The sequence below is a fragment of the Harpia harpyja genome, chromosome 17 (genome assembly GCF_026419915.1).
Source record: "Harpia harpyja isolate bHarHar1 chromosome 17, bHarHar1 primary haplotype, whole genome shotgun sequence".
NCBI lineage: Eukaryota > Metazoa > Chordata > Aves > Accipitriformes > Accipitridae > Harpia > Harpia harpyja.
Genome location: NC_068956.1, coordinates 11,789,471 through 11,808,084, shown reverse-complemented (window position 1 = coordinate 11,808,084; position 18,614 = coordinate 11,789,471). Strand labels below are relative to the sequence as shown.

Below are 18,614 nucleotides of genomic sequence, written 5' to 3'. Positions count from 1 at the left end.
TTAATCCAGCTGTTATTGAAAAACCTTGGAATCAGCTCAAGATGGAGACTTGGCAGGATGAACCCTTATCCCCTCTCCAGCATCGCTGAAGAGCAAGAGTTCTGCTGCCCCATCCCTGCCCACGCTCAGATCCCCGGCTGTGCTCTCCTTTTCAGCTGTGCCACAGCTCTCCGCTCCCTTTCCTTGGCTCGCCCGGCGCTCAGGACATGGCCAGGAGCATCTTGCCCACAGCAAAGCTCTCCTGCGTGCTACAGTCTCCTCCGACAATGGCAGCTGGAGTAGGTTTAACCAGCAGGAGCCAGAAAATGCTCCGGCTGGGATTTTTCAGCGGCTGAGCAAACCCTTGAGTCATCTGATAGTAATATTGCTGTTACTCAGTGCCTGTGGCAGGTTAGACCATGGGCTCTGGAAACCCCTGAGCCGGTGGCATCTCTCACCAAAAGCTTGCGGGAGATTATTCTGGATCCCAAGACCAATCCCACCACAAGCCCACCCATTCTTATCTGCTCCCAGCTGCAGAGCACAGCGCACGCGGATCCCTCACTGCCAGAAAGACCTGCAGCCACATAGGAGCATACGGCCAAATGTTAAATGCCATTTATGCCTTGGAGTTGGTATGGATTTCATCATTTTCAAACATTTCTTGCAATGTCAAAATGCTGCTGAATTGCAAAAACTCAATGCAATTTAAAAAAAAAATTTTGCAGAGGATGGGGTTTTTTTCTGTTGTTCTTTTGGGTTTTTGGTGGTATTTTTTTCCTTTCAGGTTCGTGGCATTTGTTCAATGCATGGGTTAGACTAACAAACCTTTTGGTCTGGAATCTGTGGACTGTTCCTAGGGGGTTCAAGGAGGATGTTTAAGAAGGGCAGGTGCATGACACCATACAGCAATCCATACCTGTGACATTTCTAAGACATCTTGCACCCCCTATAAAATGCTATTAGGCCCATCAGTTAGACTAAGCTGTGAGCCACTAGTTTAGGATAGCAATGGGCTGCACACAAAACCAAAAGCCAGTGTATATCCACATTTCACTGTTTTTGATTTTTATAAACTCCTGATGGCAGCAGCTCTGCCTTCCTCTGCTTTACAGACCCAAGCACAGAGGGATCCTGAACTCAACAGGCATTTGACCAATACAGCTATAAACAGTAACATGGATCATGCACATGGTGAAGATTTTAAGAAAATAACAGAAGCAGAGATTGTCCTAATGGGGAAAAAGGATGGACTACAGCAATCATCCCTGTGCTGGTCCCTTGGAGCCGCCCTGGGCTGGGTACCTGCAGCAGCAGCAGATGTGCTATAATAAGAATGCCACCCAGTGGTGCTTGGCTGGGGAGATTGAACTGAGGGCTGCTGGGTTCAAAAGCATAAACCTACTTATCTAATTCAGATCTCTTGGAAAAGGAGGTGATGCTGCATCTCAGACTGTCCCTTTCCACTTCCCCAGGCATCTGGGCTATCAGCAGGAAGCCAAGGGAAACAGATGGAGATAAGCGAAGCATTTTATCAAAGCAAAATGTTTCCGTTCCCAAGGTGCTGTCATCTGGAAGGCTGTGGGTTTATTTTGGTTTTAGTCTGGGGCACAGCATGTCCCAGCCAAAGAAGGAACTTTGCCCAAGGAGGGGGAGCCAGTGATGGCCCGTGGGACGGGGACCTCCAGTGACAAAGAGGAGCTGGGCCTGAGCAGGGAGCACATTCTGCCAAATGTTCGAACAGGGATTAAAAAGCAGATTACAGCAGCTAGCTGGAAATTAGGTAGAGACGTACCGATACAGGAAATAGGTCTGCTGGCTGTCTCCCATTTTACCTGCCCCAAGTGCTTTCCTGCGACTGGCAATTTCTGTTGAGAGATGGACCCCAGCCTTGGGCTGGGACGTCTTGTACCATGCTAAGGTGGGCTGAAACCTTGAATGGTCCTGCACAGGGCACGCCAGCTGGGGCAGCCCTCAGCCCTCCTGTCGCTGCTGGGACAGCATGTCTCCCTGGAGCCATCCTGAACTGTCCCATGCAAATAAGATTGAAGAGAGAAGGGAATATTTTACCAGCTCTCCTCCTCACTCCTCCCCAACCACTGCCACCTGCAGAGTCCTGCTTGTGGAGAATGAGGGTGGTCACCTCTAGCACAAGTGCATATCAACTTGCCAAAAGGTGGGTGTTGGAGGGGTTTTTTTTTTGCAAAAGGCCACTCCAGAGAAGGAAGACAAGCCACAGATTGAGTGCGTGTGTCAGTGTGCCAGATCCTGGCAAGACACTGCAGTTTAGGTCAGACCTTTCCCACCTTCATAGTGAGTACTGCCTTGCTGTGGACACAGCCCAGCAAAACCCTTTGGACCACTGGCAGCGCAGTGAATGGCAGCAGCACATCGGGAAGGCTCCCAGCACGTTCACTGGGTGGATTAAAAACTAGCAATCGTGTCCTACCTCCTTTCACACTGGCAAAGGGATGGATCCCACCATGAGACAACCAGTTGGTTTCATCCAGCTTCCAGTTTTCACCAGGGTCCATCTCTGATCGGCAGCATCAAAGATCTGCTTGCAATGCCTCCTGCCACTCTCTCTGGGGAATAACCAGAAGATACTCTGAGTGCCTGTTGTGCTCTGCGCCATGGCCAGCTGCTGAGAAGCTTATGCCAGCAGAGGAAAACGTCTTGTCAATATTTCAGGAAAAAAGGGAAAGAAAAAAAAATCAAGAAAAAAAACTGCGTGGCTCACAGAGGACTATTGGACCAAGGAGTAGCTGACTCTGCCAAACCTCAACTTATCACTTATCAACAAGTCTCCCTGCTGTGTCAAAAGGCCACCGATGCTTCGACCTCTTCCACTTTCTGTTGTCAGTCTGACCAATGCTTAGAAATTCCTAATCCCTCATGATATTTGCAGGGATAGGTTTTTATTTCTGAGCAAGGTGATGTGCCACAAGGGCATCTGTCAGGAATGTGTGTCTCAGCAATATGTGCCCAGCCTGACCGCTATGGGGTCCTGGCTGGTGAGGGGAGTGGACAGGGGTGCTGGCCCTTGCTCCCGCATCCCAGACCCTCCATGGACAGGAGTTACAGGCTGGGAGTTACCAGTTACACATTACAAGCCGATGCTACTGCTGGCCGCTTGGCTGTCACAACTGCCCCAGCCCTGGAGCAATGGCTGTGAGGCACCAGGGAAGGATGGAGATTATTGAGCAATTAAAGCTGAAGCTCCTAACTCCAAAAAGTCCCTTTCTGGCATAGACACTGCATTATTTTCCTGACTATCAGGCATTCTGTGCTACCTACAGGTTTGCTGCAGCTGGGAATCCATGGAGATACGTGGAGACATTTTCCCTCCCTGACCCCTTGGACGTGTGCATCCCTGGTTGGGTAGGCACGCAGGGACATTTCATGCTTCCCTGAGTTTTCAGGATTACAGGGATCAGGGAGTGAAGAGAGTCCTTCTAGCATCAACAACCTCTAATTTTTCAAGGAAGCACACAAAGGTGTTGGGATACAACAAAAAGTTACTGCAGAGCTTTTTTGTCTCTGTGGGAAGATGTTGAAGAGGAGGTGACAACAGGGACTTTCCGTAGTGTTGTCTAAGGCAAACCTGGACCCCAAATGGCACCAATGGAGCTGGTTTCATGGGGAGGTGAGTCCCCTGAGACTCACCACACTGGCAGCTGTGCATCCCTACTCAGCCTCTGATTTTCATCATCATTTGTAGGAATTTGTTGTAATTTAATGCTGCCAGGACCCTAATTCAGGGATGGGCAGGTAGCAGTGGAGGGACACCATCACACCAGCACCATTTCCTTAGGAAACCAGGCAAAGAAAGAGATGGATGGGCCCTGTTTCCACGGGGAAGTGAAGCATGGCTAAGCCACACCGCTGCACTTCCCAAGTACTGGTACCTCCCAGCCACCATCCCATCGGGGGGAGATGCTGGAGCCGGGGGGGCTGTGGGAAGGGGCAGCAGCCCCACATTGGGGTATGGCCCCAGTAGCTCCTGGCACTGCACAGCCCAAGCCCCTGCCCCAGCACACTGCCGGGTCTCACCAGGGTGAATCACGGCTGTGCCGGTGCTTCCCTGGCTGGCCAGACATGCGAGAGGTCATTTCACATGGTCTCTTGCTCAACACCTTAATTAAGTAGAATTAAATACTTGTGCGTATGCATTTGCTGAGCAGCAAACAGGACAGGTCACTGCCGCGTGCAGGCGGAGCTTGACTGGAGTTTTTTTTGATGTAGCAAATTCACCTGAAGTGCAATTAAGAAGTACTGAGACTCTGGGTGAATTTGGGTTGAATATGTAATTAGTTTTAGCTGAAAGAGAAGAAAAAAAGTTCTGAGAAAAGCTGCAAGGCTCCATTTTTGACATTTAAAAAATGAAACTTTTTTGTTGTTCTTTCAAATTATGTTTTTGGTTTGAAAGTGACCTAGTTTGCTTTTTCTTTTCCTTTTTCTTCTTTTTTTAAGTTATGAAAAGCACTAAATAATCTCAAACCAGAATGTCTCGTGCCATGCTTATGAAAAGAAATCAAAGAAGAAAAGAAACATTCTCCTTTAGGGGGTGACCCAAAACAAAAAAGTATTTTCAATTTTTCCGTTCAGCCACTGAAATGAAAAACCTATTATTTGTACAGCTCCACTACTGAAAGGCATCTCATCAATGTGTACTGCTGGCAATTTCTTCTTTCCACCTGCCAAGGGAGAGGTTTGTCTGCAAGTTCAATAAAAGTATAAGAGAGAAATAACGAAAGGGCAATGTATCAAAGAAGATAAAATGGCTTTTTCATATTCACTCCTTTCTCTGAAAGAAGAAGAAAACAAACCTCTGGACCTCAGCACTTTGCCCGCCGTCCCCCTCTGCTCAGAATCATACAGACATGAAATCGTATAGACACGAATCCTGAGCTCCCATCACACAGAAGATTAATTGCAAATGCAAAACTTCTGACTTTACTGATACATAAGGTCCAACCAATATTAGAGAAAGCAAAGGCCAAAATTTACTGGGGACAATAATACCAGCAATGAGAAACACCTAAAAGATCATAAACCTCAGTCACTGCTGTAGCTTTGGGGCATCCATCCCTTCCCTTCACAGCACAGCAGAGGCTGGTGGTGCCAAGTCCTCATGGCCAGCATCATGGGGTCAGGGATGGGTTTGTGGTCCCTGTGTCACCACAGAGCATCTGTCGTGCCCACCTACCACTGTGGCCGCCCAGAAGGGTGCGATGGGAGGGAAAGGGATGGGTACGAACACAGACCAGGGCCCACTAGCTGCATTAACCTTCATGCAATAGACTTCTCACTAAAATGCAAAGCTGAAGATAGAGGCATTGCTGCTCTGCCTGGTGTCTCACCAGGGCTGGGGTTTATGCTCCAGCTGCTTGAAGCGCTCAGCCTTGTTGCGGTCAGTAGTCAACACCTATTACCTCCATCTTTTAAGAAGACAGCAAATCAAATGTCAGATTTTCGAAAGTGCCTGCACTCAGATCCTGTTTTCAGTCTTCACTTAGGGCAGGGGGAGCTCATTTTACACACCTACAGATTCCACCAGTCCTCTAAGAAAAAACAAGATGAGAAAAGACCTAACTCACATTCCTGCTATGTGTCATATCGTGATACAATATAAAAAAATAATAGGGGCTGAATGAATTAAGACCCCTTTTACTTCACAGCTTTCAGTATACCTCAATAGCACCCACACAGATCACAAACCTATGTCCATTTTTGGTCTAACCTGCAAATCTCTTCCAAACTGCAGAATAAAATAGCGTAATATTGGAATGACCATTTCAGCAATATTTTACAACCCCTCTAATCTGTCAGAAGTGGCTGTCGGAGGACAAGCCCCAGTTAAGCTCCTCTTCTGGAGCATTTCCAGTTTAAGACAATCTGCCACGCAGCCTCTCTGGGCACTCAGCAGCTACACGGGGATTTTTTTTTACTACCACAAACTTCAGAATTCACACGGCCAGAACAGCAGGAAAATAAAAGTTAATGACCTGAGACTAACCCAGACAGACAAGAGATTAAAGTGTCAAACCCTAAACGCTCCGCCACACAAGGACTTGATCTGGAGGACAAGAAGAAGCTGGCAGCGTTTTGCCAAGGACTGCCCTCAAAATTGGCTCCATCCATGTGGCTCGCCAAAACCAGGTGCTGCTGAGCCGATATGCAGATGCTGTATGAAGGATCTCCCATTTCTCTGAGCTATCGTATCTGCTTGCGTACAGTTAACTTCAGAGCTCTAGCTGCATCCACCTACTTGACAGGGGGCAAAAATCAGTGGCATCTTCCAGAAGACACAGACTCAGCTACTTCTCTCCTCCACAAGGAATGAAGAAGGGCACGGTTTCATTAGATGCTCGGTCCAATCTGATCCGGGCATTGCTAGGGCTGGTGACCGCCAAGGGCTGGTGATCCCCTAGGGCTGGTAACCACGTAGGGCTGGTGATAACCACACACCACCTTGCCGGTCCGAGCCCCCAGAGGAGCACACAGGAGCCCTTTGCGCTTAATGATTTGTTTGTTTAGATGAACAACCTTTCCAACCCCTTGTAGCACCCAAGAAGAGCTCACGTGTGAACCCTTCTGAGCAGGATCTGGCCCGGGCGAGTCGGGCAGCGTGGGGTGCACACAGCTGGGTCCTGGGCAGCAGAGCAGCCCCAAGCCACACCATCACGGGGCTTGGTGACCAGGCCAGGGCGGGTGACTACAGAGCCACCACCAGCATGTTGCAGCCCCGTGCAAAGGGGGAGCGAGCATTGGCAGGGACTGGGGCAAGAGGAAGGGCTACACAATGGCTGAGGTGGCCACCAGCCATGGGAGCTCTGGTAGATGGGGCAGCAGGGAGAACACCGAGGAGCGTGGGGTTGGGTATCAGTTTGGATACCCAAAGGTATCCAAAGGGAGGATGGGACAGGGGAGAGAAATCTCTGTTTCTGCTCACATTGCAAACCCTACAGTGGGGGCCGGCCATTGCTAGTGTGTTTTCCAGCAAGAGAGGGCACCGACCGTAACCTGTGCCTCTGAGCAATTTGTGGGGTTTGGGATGGACGTTCGCCACACCAAAAGGATGAGGTGGGCAGCCGAGGCAGGACTGAGGCTGAGGCAAGAAGCAGGGACTGAAGACGGGAGCTTGGTCCAGCTGGAGAAGAGGGCAAGAGCTCAAGCAGACTGCGGGAGAAGGTCTCGGGCAGCAGTCTTGCAGCAGCTACGCATGGGATTAAATGTTACGAGACAGATCCCTTTCCCTGGGATGTTTCCCAGCGCCCTGCAAAAATACTGGGATAGCGACACAGCCTTCCTCTCATCAGGCATGGGCTGGAAATGTCCAGCCCTGCACTCACCAAAATGGTGTATACATCCTTATGGTGCCTACACAGTAACCTAGATTCTTCCCACTCCCAATGAGTCCAAAGAAGTTAAAGTGTCCCCTGACCTTCAGTTTTGCTTGGAGCAAAACTTTTATGTGTCAAAAAGGCCATGTATGCCAAATGTGGGAGCAGTGCCGAGGTGAAGTCGCATCACTTAGGCAAGCAGCAGCTGCTCTTGGGCAGGTATCGCTGCCCTGCGGAGGCATCACCTTTCTGCACCCATCTCTCCACAGCTATTCATCTGCCCAAGGGCAACGCGAGCGGGAATGAGAAGGTCTGACCGAGCTTTATGGAGCTGAGCAGGGCAGGATCAGGCCTTGGAGGGGTCCATCACGAATCTGTGTAACTGGGAGCACAACAGCCACAGTGCAGGGCACAAGGTGATAAACTGCTTCCACCGTACCACAGAGCCTTTAATCACCCACTGCTGTTCTTTACTGCCTTGGATGTGCTTTCCCTTAATTAGCCCGAAAGTGACTAATGAGCTATTTGTTAATGCCATCATTCAAAAAGCTCTATTTGTAGCTGGTCTAAAAGAGGTTTTTTTAAAAGAGGCAAGTTTCAGCCAACTGGCACAGAGCATGATCACAAGTTAATTACATGATCTCATGGCAGTTATCTCGAACTAATACATCATTAATCTGATCTTACGACAGCTAAAGGAGAAGCCTGGAGCCAAGAAGCACTTGAAGGCTCCACAGTCCCCAGGACAGAAGCCCTTTTTATAAAAGCTGCAGGTTTACACACAGCAGGCACGTCAGGACAAGCTGCAAGTTGTATCGCTCCCCTCGCCCCGACAAACAAAAACATTCAGGAGCCAGGAAACACACGATCTCCTCCGAAGGAAGCCTTCCCAAAAGTGCAGCTGCTTTCCCCCTGCCTCGGTTCAGGGCTGCGAGGACAGCCAGAGTGGGAAGGGGCTCGACGGCAGGCTCCCAGCGTTGCTCAGGGACCCCAAGGCATTTCTGATAAGCCCTCTGTATGACAAAGCCCTTTTGGAGGACCTGTCCCAGTGTGATCTAAGGGGAGATATTGGCAGGTGGGTAGTTTCAGATCGCCCGCGCTGATGGGGACAGGCACTAGAAGCTCCTCGATATCCTCTATATCCCTTTGGATATAAAGGTAGGAGGCAAATCAATAAATACGTCCCTACTTACATGTCATGATTTCATTTGAATAGGTCATCCCTAGCTAGGGACACACATCTACACAGATACCCAGGAACAAGAACAAAAGCTTGAAAAGCTTTGAAAATACTAGTTTCAATTTCAGCCAAGCTCTTACTTTCACTCCTGAGCAAGGGTACCCCCTGAAACAGTCCCAAAGGAGCTCACAAGCCTGTCCCAGCCATCCTGCAGACTGGGACCCCACAGGATGCCAGGAGCCACCTCGCAGCACTCCAGGACCGCTCTGATGATAAGGTACAGGAGATGCTGGGTGTGCATGTTGACCTAGATTTGGGGTGGTTTTAAGATCTGTAAGGTCCTCCAAGTTACCATGTGGAATAAAATTTCCCTCTCTTACTTCTCTGGTTTTCTTCCAAAATCAGCAAATTGAATTGCAACTCAACGATTCAAATGTTAAAGCACTTGAAGCAAAGCTTGTGTCTCCCTTTGTGTCTTTTGCAGAGCTCTCTGTGCTAAACTAGCTGTACCAAACACCACCACACCTCATTTCTGCCAGTTATCTTCACAGGTGATTAGCTGCCAGGTTATTTTAGCAGTAACAATTACTTATCTATTTAAGAGAGGATGATTTCTCTGTGCTGTTCCTGTGATCTCTCAGAAAGCCCACGACTGCCTTTTTTTTTGCATTCATAGTAGAAAATGTTCCCGTTCCAGCCTGTTTGGACAAGATCTTTCAAAAGCCGGTAAAATAGAAATGGTAAATCTTACCTGGCAAAACACCCGTGATTTCTCTGGTGACAAAAAGTGTCTGTGCCTTAGTGCTGCAAGACCAAAGCTTTCTTGGGGAGATGTTTGTCCTCCTTTGGGTAAGGGCTCCACGAAAACTATGCAGCCATTGCCTGGACTTGCTTTGGTCTGGGTAGGTAAGTCACAGGAATTCAGCTGCTCTTGTGTGTTCAAAGAGCTTCAAAATGCTCTACACCACCTATCGGCATTATGGTTCCCGCAAGTATGTGAGGTATGCGTTTGTCTTCCTGAGTCATATAATTATCTTTGGGAAAGTAACCCACAGAAGCACAGCAGAGGAGAAAAAGACACCAACTGGCCATGTAAATCCCTCGACGGTCAGCACTAGCCCTGCAAGGAGATCACCTCGAACAGAGGCTTTGCTAATTCCTATGTCCCAAATACCAAAGCTAGCGGAGCTGCTGGGCTGTCCGCTTTGGTTCCTGCCTTCCTCAGCAGTTTGCAGCAGCATGTGCAGGGAGTGCCGAGGAGAAGGAGCAGCACAGTCTCAAAAACAGCCACAGCGCTGGAAGAGCTGATCTGAAGCTTGGTGGGTTGCACTGGGTTACGGGGTGGCTTCTGGCCAGGAGGAAAGGTAGGGTGAAATAGTCCCTGATGACTGCTGTTAACAGAGGCTGAGTCATCAGTGATACAAGCTGAAAAAATGATGTGATGCGGCAGTGTCTGGGCTAGTTACATCTTGATAAGGATGGTGGGTGTCTTCCTGGGTTTTCCGTTGAGTCAGAAGCACCTGGAGAAAGGTGACACCAGGAAAGGGATTTCTGCCATGATCAAATGCCACCTCAGGCAGTCTCAGAAGTGGAATAGATACCACGAGAGAATGGGATACCATGTAGGTGAGCTTTCCAGAGAAGCCCCTTGTGCCAAACATAAGGGAGGAGAGAAGGCTGAGAACAAAGAGCAAACAGTGAAGGGGGCCTTGGTTACACCATCTTCTCACAAGGAAGAATATGGGTTTACTATGGAGTGAATGGCTCCAGCAGATGTTCACACCCTGCAATGTTTTTTCAGAGTTGCCAGTTTTCCCAGATGACTTATAACATGGACATCTCAGAAGTGAAGCTCCAATTTGCGCATGACAACAGCAAGCTCACTTGAGCGTAGGCAGTCCACGCACCTGAGGCAGATGTGAACAGACCTTGGGTTTTGCTCCATCTCCCAAAAGACCAGCTCCATCCATCACCTCTCTTGACAGCTTACACTACTCAGGAGGCGATTTCAAAATTATGAGCTCAGCTGTGAAGGACTTCCAGCCACCACGTTAGACAGAGAACCTCATGCCTGGGAGGCAAACAACTCCCATTCCCAGGACCAGGAGGGCTTCAAGCACCCATGTGCACTGGATGACACAATGTGCTGTGCAGCCTTTGAGCCAACTCTGATCAGTGGCCTTTGCTCTTTCCAGCTGGGGCTCGGTTTTATCACCCCATCCCAGCTTTGGCCAGCATTGCCTAATGCCTCCGACAGTATCTGGCTGTGCTTGGCACCGGCGCAGGCAGGTTGGGACACTGCCAGGCGTGAGGTGGGCTGCAGGCTGCCTGTGCATTTAGGAAGCCAGTGGGTCCAGGAGCAGCAGACATCAGCCAGGGAGCAAAGACCCTCAAAGACCCTGCGTTCCCACACTTCCTCCAGAGGCATGTCTCAGCTCTGACCACAAAGGAAAAAGCATCCGAGCTCTTACCAAGAGGCATTTTGGGGACTGCCAGCACGGTGCCAACTGGTGCCAGCTGTGGCGGCAGCCGGTGTGTGGGGAGGTGAAAGATTCAGGCTGTGCCACCGCCTGTGCATGGGTGAGGAGCTGAGAGAAGCCCTGGCTATGCTGGGATGTCCAAAGGCCGTCCTCACACACAGGCTCACTCACCACAGCTGCAAAGCAGCAGGAGCAGCCCTGGCAGTGCCGAAGCTCTCCCACCAGGCCCCTGGGGTGCTGATGCCCCAAGGATGGGGATGCCCCAAGGCTTTGACTCTGTGCTGGGAGACACTTGGAGAAACCACTCCGCTTGGACAGATGTCAACCGATGGACATATGTGCAATGGAGGCTTTAGATTAAGCTTGTTTTTTCAAAGAAAATCCTACATAGCAGGCTTGTAATTACAGCGACATCAAGTCCTGATGGCTTTTCCAGGCCTGCTGACACAGGACATGCTCCTACCCTCCTCCCGGCATGTTCGTGCGGGGCTGCGGTCGCCCTGCCGTGGCACAGGCTCATTCGCTCTTGCACAAACATCCTGGCGAGCCAAAACCGCCTTCAGAAAGGTGAGCAGTCGGCGTCGCGTAATTCACGGCACTCCACGGCTCTTACGCTGTGAGTCATGAGCTCCCTGGCAGATTTACAGCCAGCGGCACCGATCTGCCTTGCAGACAAATGGAACGGGTTGCAGCCCAAGCCAAGCTCCTGGGTGAGACGGGGTGAGGCGGTGATGAGCAGTCATTGCACAGCGTTGCATCTGCTGCAGAAGGGTTTACCCACAAAGGGGGTGTCTCTCATCTCTTCCCACCCTGTGCTGGGGACAGGGCATGGTGCTGGATGTCACCAGCCTCCTGTCCCTTCTCCAGCCACATCGCCTGAGCCTTTGCACCTGGGTGCCCATGTCAAAACTCCCATCCCTCACAGCTCGCCCTGCTCACCAGTTCTTCTGAACTGGGGGGGGGAAAGGCCTTCACACCGTGGCCTGTCTTCTGCTAAACATCTGCCCAGCTGCAAGCACTGCGCTCCCCAAAAAGAGCGGGGCAAATGGAGAGAGAGGGTCACAGCAGGCAAAGGGATGAGAAAGGCCATCCCACTGTGGCTGGCAAATTCTGTCTGAAAACAGACACTTTTTCCTAGGAAAGCCTTTCTGGGCACCACCTCGCAGGGCAGCTGAAGGATGAGGTTGGGTGGGAGGTTGTCCATGTCCCGAACACTGGTGGGGTGCTGCACCTCTGCCTCTCCGGGGCAGCAGCAGAGCCTCATGGCTGAGTGCTGGTCTGTCCCTTGTCCCCATGCTCTGGGCACTGCCCCGTGCACATCATGTTCTCTCATTCAGTAACACTGCTGGGTTACCTGTGCCGAGCGAGGGAGAGGAGGGAAGTGTGGCTGGTGGGAGGAAGGAGATAAGTCCTGGGCCAGCTGCAGGCAGCAGGGAGTCTCTGGTTACTTGTGGGGCAGGCAGAGACGGGCAGCAGCTCTTTGGTTACTTGGCGGTGGGAGAGTCAGAGCAGAGTTCTGTCTCACTGAGACCCTGACAGACACAACAGCCATAGTCATCCTAATTTTCTCCCTGGTGAAGGACAAGAGCAGGCTGAGGAACCCTCTTTGCTCAAAAACCGAAGTACATCATTCAATGCAATTGAGGCTCAGGCAGGATCTCTGCTGGCAGATGGGAAACGCTTCAGCATTTTGTTTAAGCTGCAGTATTTTTCAGAGGACTAAGTTAGACATAAAATATTTACAGCTCTCTCTTCAGAGGAAGCTGCCTTTGGGGATGTCATTCTGTGTTAAACAAAATCAGAGCTCTGCAGGGAAAAATAAAGAGGGAATCCAACTGGCCTCTCATTGAGTGGCTTCCCCAGGATCAGACAAGAGCAGGAAAGGGGTTGGTAAGGCGGTAGTGGTGTTGGCAACTGTGGGAGGAGTTACGTGGCAAAACCAGACCTCAGTGGCCGGTGTAAAGGATGCCTTGTCCTTCCCTCCTTATCTGGCTGCACGTAGGGGATATGACATCCCACACTTGGTCTGGCTCCTAATCCGTCCTCCTTCAGTTCAGGGTTAACCCAGCACCTTTGCTCACTGCGGCTCACCCACACACGGCTCCGACCTCCCCCAGTCCCCTATTTCACCATCCAAGGGCAAGCCCGCGCTCGCTCCCAGCTCGGCCGGCACCCGGCGCGCCTCTCCCCGGGCTGCGGGAGTGGGGCCACCGGGCACCCCAGCCCCAGCGCCGTCAGTGGAAGATGCTGGTGCTCGGGAGGTGCTGGTGCGGGGCCACCAGGTCCTGGCTGACCACCTAGCTGGCCTTGTTTCACGCTTGTTGGACAGACGCGCAGATGGATGCCCATTGATGGTTTGACATGAGTGGAAGAGGGAAGACTCAAGTCTTGCTTGTATAGGCTGGGATGTTTAAAAAGCAGACCAAGTGGGACCTCAAGATAACAGTAAGTCGCAAGCTTGCTCCTGTCTACCATGTAAAATGGAGTGTGAAAGCCCTGCTGTGGTGGTGGGGAGAAGAGAAACAAATCTCCCTCCTCCTTTCTCCAAGAGAAATAAGTCTCCTTACCCCCAAGAGTCCAGTGCTGATTTATGAGGATGTGATCTCTGCCTCCAGGGTCAGTTGTGGCACAGACACCTAATGTCTTGCTGCTGGGATCAAACAAATGCAGCCATCAGCCACTTTCTCCCGATTTTCTCCTGGCTGCCCGCCCTTCCCTGCAAACTGTGCAGTGGGACGCTGCGGTCACGTCCCGGCCCACATCCTCTGCAGGTCCCTCTCTAATTGCAGGAGCACCTGGATGCATCCAGGGCTCAGCCCCGCCTGACGCAGGGTCCCCTCTGCCCACTGGTGTGGGGGGAGCTGCTCACTGGGCATGAGGATGGCACAATTGTAAGCCCCCGCCACTAATTACACTGAGCAAGGGTTTGGCCACCAGTCTCAGACATGGCATGGTGCAGGGTGACTCCCTGTCACCAAGCCCCTGCTTCACTTCAGTTCTTGAGAAAACCTAAAGAAGACCTTGGGTTTGTTCCACAACAGAACAAACCCAAAACCTGAAACTTCTAAATATCTCATAAAAGAGAAATGCTGTTTTCCAGCCAGGTCTACTTGCTGCTTAAGAAAACAAAACTGTCTCCACCATAAAAATATCAGCATTGCAGTGGCAGTTGAAATGTGAAGCATGCCAGCTCCTCTTCTCCTTTCACATTACTGCTTGAGTATTCTTTAGATTTGCATTTTGTAGCAATAAGGGGCTTTTGATTTATGCATGTTATTTAAACTCTCAGAAAGGAACCAAAGTAACAATTATCCACCCCATGGTCTGGTGATTCACAAGACACTCTGACGAACACAGCGATGCCGTGTAACCAGTATGAGCTATTGGTGAGGAACAACCATAAAGAACTGCTCAGGTCAATTATGGAAGAACAGCGTCTAACAGGATGTGTGCAGCTGCAACCTGGAGACTGAGACGCCGGGTGATTTAATCATCCCTTGAGGTAATACACAGCCAGTTGTGACTTTCACATGTACATTACTGAAAAATTCATCAGCAGTCCGTTGGTGGGTAGAACTTCTTAAATGGAAACAGCTCCAGCTGTGGGGCAAAGAGAGACCTCCTCAGCTCAGCGATGTTCTCCCTGTTGGCTTCAAGAGATGATGGATCAGACCCCCAGTTGCAACAAAGTGAGTGGATGGGGATAGCTCTATCTTTTTACTGTATGATACACAATAACTGCTCTACACTTCTTAATAGCCAAGAAGACACCTCCTTTAACACTGAGATGTTTTTGATGCTGCCAGTAAACTAAAAAACCTTCCTGTGGCTTTACCAGGCAGTTCACCATAACAGTCAATCCTACCCACGTTGGTCACTATGATTCTTTAATCAGATATCATAGGTATGAACTCTTTTCAGAGGGTTGTTTAGGGTTTTTTTGCTACCACTCATAAATTAAGAATACAATATTAAATACATTCATTTTTGCCTGACTGCCTCTCCCCCAAAGAAAGCAACTGCTCTCAAGCCTTTTTCTGTTCTTGCTGCTACCCACAATGCTGGAAGTGTGCCAGGTAGGTCTGAGCAAATAGGAGGCACCTTCTTCTAGGCTGTCCTTATTTCAGCTGGGATAGAGTTAATTTTCTTTCTAGTAGCTGGTATAGTGTTATGTTTTGGGTTCAGTATGAGAAGAATGCTGATAACACACTGATGTTTTCAGTTGTGGCTAAGTAGTGTTTAGACCAAGCCAAGGATTTTCCAGCTTCTCATGCCCAGCCAGCAAGAAGGCTGGAGGGGCACAAGCAGTTGGGAGGGGACACAGCCAGGGCAGCTGACCCAAACTGGCCAAAGGGGTATTCCATACCATGTGATGTCATGTCTAGTATATAAACTGGGGGGAGTTGGCCTGGGAGGGGTGGATCGCTGCTCGGGAACTAACTGAGCATTGGTTGGCAAGCGGTGAGTAATTGCATTGCACATCACTTGTTTTGTATATTCTAATTCTTCTAGTATTATTATTGTCATTATTATTGTCATTATTATTATCATTATTATCATATTCTTCCTTTCTGTCCTATTAAACTGTTCTTATCTTAACCCACAAGTTTTAATTTTTTTTTTTTGATTCTCTTCCCCATCCCACTGGGTGGGGGGGAGTAAGTGAGCGGCTGTGTGGTGCTTAGTTGCCAGCTGGGGTTAAACCACAACATAGGGCATAGAGCAATCCCATGGCTTTTCCCCAAACGATGGTGTGACAGAGGCTGCCCTTTCCCTTTTCCCTCCTTCCAGTAGCCACTTGCCCCAAGCCCCCCCCCCCCCGCACAATGATGGCACTCCTTGATTCCCTCCATATTTCGGTCCCTTCTTTCCCCACCAAGCAGGCACAGTCCCCTGCAAACCCACCTTGTACTCCCTTATGGAGACAGTGAACCACATCAGATGTACAGCTTGCATTATCTGAAAAGCCAAGAATTAGGCTTTTCCTCGAAGATTTTTTCATGAAGGATAAAACATTGCATATGTGCCCTGGCTGGGAACTGAAGGAGACCAAATCTACCTCTTTTCCCCCATGAGCAAGCTATAACAGCTCATTCTTGGCTGTCTGCGGCTTGGGCTCTGCTGATGGGGTTTCCACTGCTGTTTTTTTTCCCAGGCACTGGAGCCTGCCCACCGGCCTCCACAGTTTTCCGAAGGGCTGTCATTTGTGTCAGCAGCGGCCAGGACACACAGAGCTCCCAGGGCTTCTCCCTGCCCATGGAAGAGCCCTGTCCACTCAGCGCTTGCACACGGGGGTCAGCAGCAGCTCCCGTGATCCCTGTGCCCACCCTGCTGCTTCCCAATTGCCAGGGAAATTGATATTTCCCTGGAAAATACCAGTTAATCTTTCCCCCCCCCCCCCTCATTTCAGGAATGTACCACTTTCAACAAAACTGCTGCCAGGAAAAGTTTCTGAGGCTGGAATTTTTAGTCCACGTGTGGAAAAGCCACCTGGGAGGCACCATCAGCCAGCATTTAGGGCAGGGCAATGGTGGGACCTCAGATGGCATGTTTCAAACGCAGATCTCAGACCTGAGCTTCCCACATGTTTAACCCTTTGGTTACGATCTTGGGCTCTAACTCTTCCCAACAAAATCAATAAATCAAAAAATATAAAGGTGAGGTTTGATCCTCCTGTGAAGTTAGGAAAAAGGGTAAAGCTAGAAAAGTGTTTCTTCTCAGCCATAGCTCAGGCTGTTTTACTCCCAGGGAATGTTCTCCATGCGTTTCCCATGATGTCTGTGTGTCTCGAGCCAAGATTGCACCATCCACGCTGCGGCTGCTCTCTGCCTCTCGGCCCTGGGAGATGAGAAGAGCTACAGGCTTCAGCGGGTGTTTAACAGCCTGCAGCCAGACTGAAATGCGAAGGTGATGGTTGTCCTGTGCTAACTCAGCTCAAGCCCTCTGCGCACCCACGTCATGCCCAGGCAGCAAAACACCACGCATGGATGTGACTGCTTTTCCCTAATAGTCCATCCTCACAAATGACAATGCCCCACTGAAATACCTTCATGTCAAAACTCCCATCCCTCACAGCTTGCCCTGCTCACCAGTTCTTCTGAACTGGGGGGGGAAAGGCCTTCACACCGTGGCCTGTCTTCTGCTAAACATCTGCCCAGCTGCAAGCACTGCGCTCCCCAAAAAGAGCGGGGCAAATGGAGAGAGAGGGTCACAGCAGGCAAAGGGATGAGAAAGGCCATCCCACTGTGGCTGGCAAATTCTGTCTGAAAACAGACACTTTTTCCTAGGAAAGCCTTTCTGGGCACCACCTCGCAGGGCAGCTGAAGGATGAGGTTGGGTGGGAGGTTGTCCATGTCCCGAACACTGGTGGGGTGCTGCACCTCTGCCTCTCGGGGGCAGGAAGGAAAGGAGGGGGGTGGATGGGAAGGTGGCTGGGGGGGCTTCCACCCTTCCAGCATTTTAGTGAAATGAGCCCTTTGTTTCCCCTTTTTTCCTTTACTGGCACCCAAAGTGGAAACAGTCAACTCCAGCCCCATCCAACATTTTGTTTTGAACAGAACTTTCTCTTCTTTCCTTTGCAGTTTTAATAACAAAAACAACAACAAAAAAAGCAACATGCATTTAAATCCACACCAGAATGGGTTTTCTTCCCTCCTCCAATTTGTCAGTTCAGCAGCCAAACCAAACACAGCCGTCCCCACGCCTGCTCTCCGGTCATCACTGGATCAGTAAATAACACGGTTCCATTTCCAGCTTACCTTGAGAGGTCTCTCCTTACACTGTTGGCCGTACCCAGCTCTCCTGCAGGGAGTTTGCCCAGCCCCAGCATCACCTTCTCCCCCCAGCTGTGGTGCTGCTCCACCTGCACAGCGATGGCTCAGGGGTCTGTGTTATGGAAAAAGGCATCAGGCGGCGTTGCTTGGGACAGGATTCAAATCTACGTGGTGGTGGACTTATTCCTGGCTCACATCGGGGTGTGTGGGTGCAGGACTTCGTGCAGGGAGCTAACATGAGCCTTTGACATCACTGGTTAAATTTAGGGGATTAGCGCAGTCCTAAAACGGTCTGGAGGGAAGCTACTGCTGGTCCGACAGGAGAGACACAGCACCCTGCAACCGCCTCCCACCCAAGCACAGGGCAGGGGATAGAGCCAGGAGTTTCTGCACCAGCTCCACTGCTATGCCACATCACCCCTTCAAAAATAACCCCCCAGCAAGGTGCGCCGAGCTTTGCTGCGGCACGAAAGCAGACGGCCTCCCTGGGCTTGCCCGTGGCGGGGCCGAAGGGACCCCTCCTGAACTCGCACAGCCCCACGGAGCCGCTAGTCCTGCTCCGCTGCTTGGGGTGGAAGGTTGTGGGGTGACAGAGGTGCCCCCCGCGTGGCGGTGATGTGGGAGGGGAGGTGATGCCGAGCGAGTCCCAGCCCGCGGACTCCCCCAACAGCCTCCTGCAGCCGCCGTGTCCCCTCCCCAGGGGATGCTGCAGCTCTCCCCGACCAGCCCAGCCCCAAGAGGAGCATGCCTCCAAAGAAAAGGAAGGCGAAACAGTCACAAAAGAGGCAGCCTTCTGCAAAAGATGAAGAGGAAACTGTAAAATCCAAGAAGAATCTCTGAGACCCAAGGCTGTCTG

At 50.6% G+C, this 18,614-nt stretch overlaps 1 protein-coding gene across 1 annotated transcript in view; it reads right to left on the bottom strand.

Moving 5' to 3' along the window:
* Positions 1 to 17,942, bottom strand: part of AMOTL1 (angiomotin like 1) — a 90,067-nt gene extending 72,125 nt beyond the window's left edge. Inside the window, exons 1-2 of the mRNA XM_052812608.1 lie at positions 17,744 to 17,942; positions 2,429 to 2,564 (exon numbers count right to left, since the gene is read on the bottom strand). Coding sequence (XP_052668568.1) covers positions 2,429 to 2,513 — 85 coding nt within the window. The 5' untranslated portion in view covers positions 2,514 to 2,564; positions 17,744 to 17,942. The remainder of the gene's footprint in view (positions 1 to 2,428; positions 2,565 to 17,743) is intronic.
* Between the last annotated feature and the right edge of the window lie 672 nt (positions 17,943 to 18,614).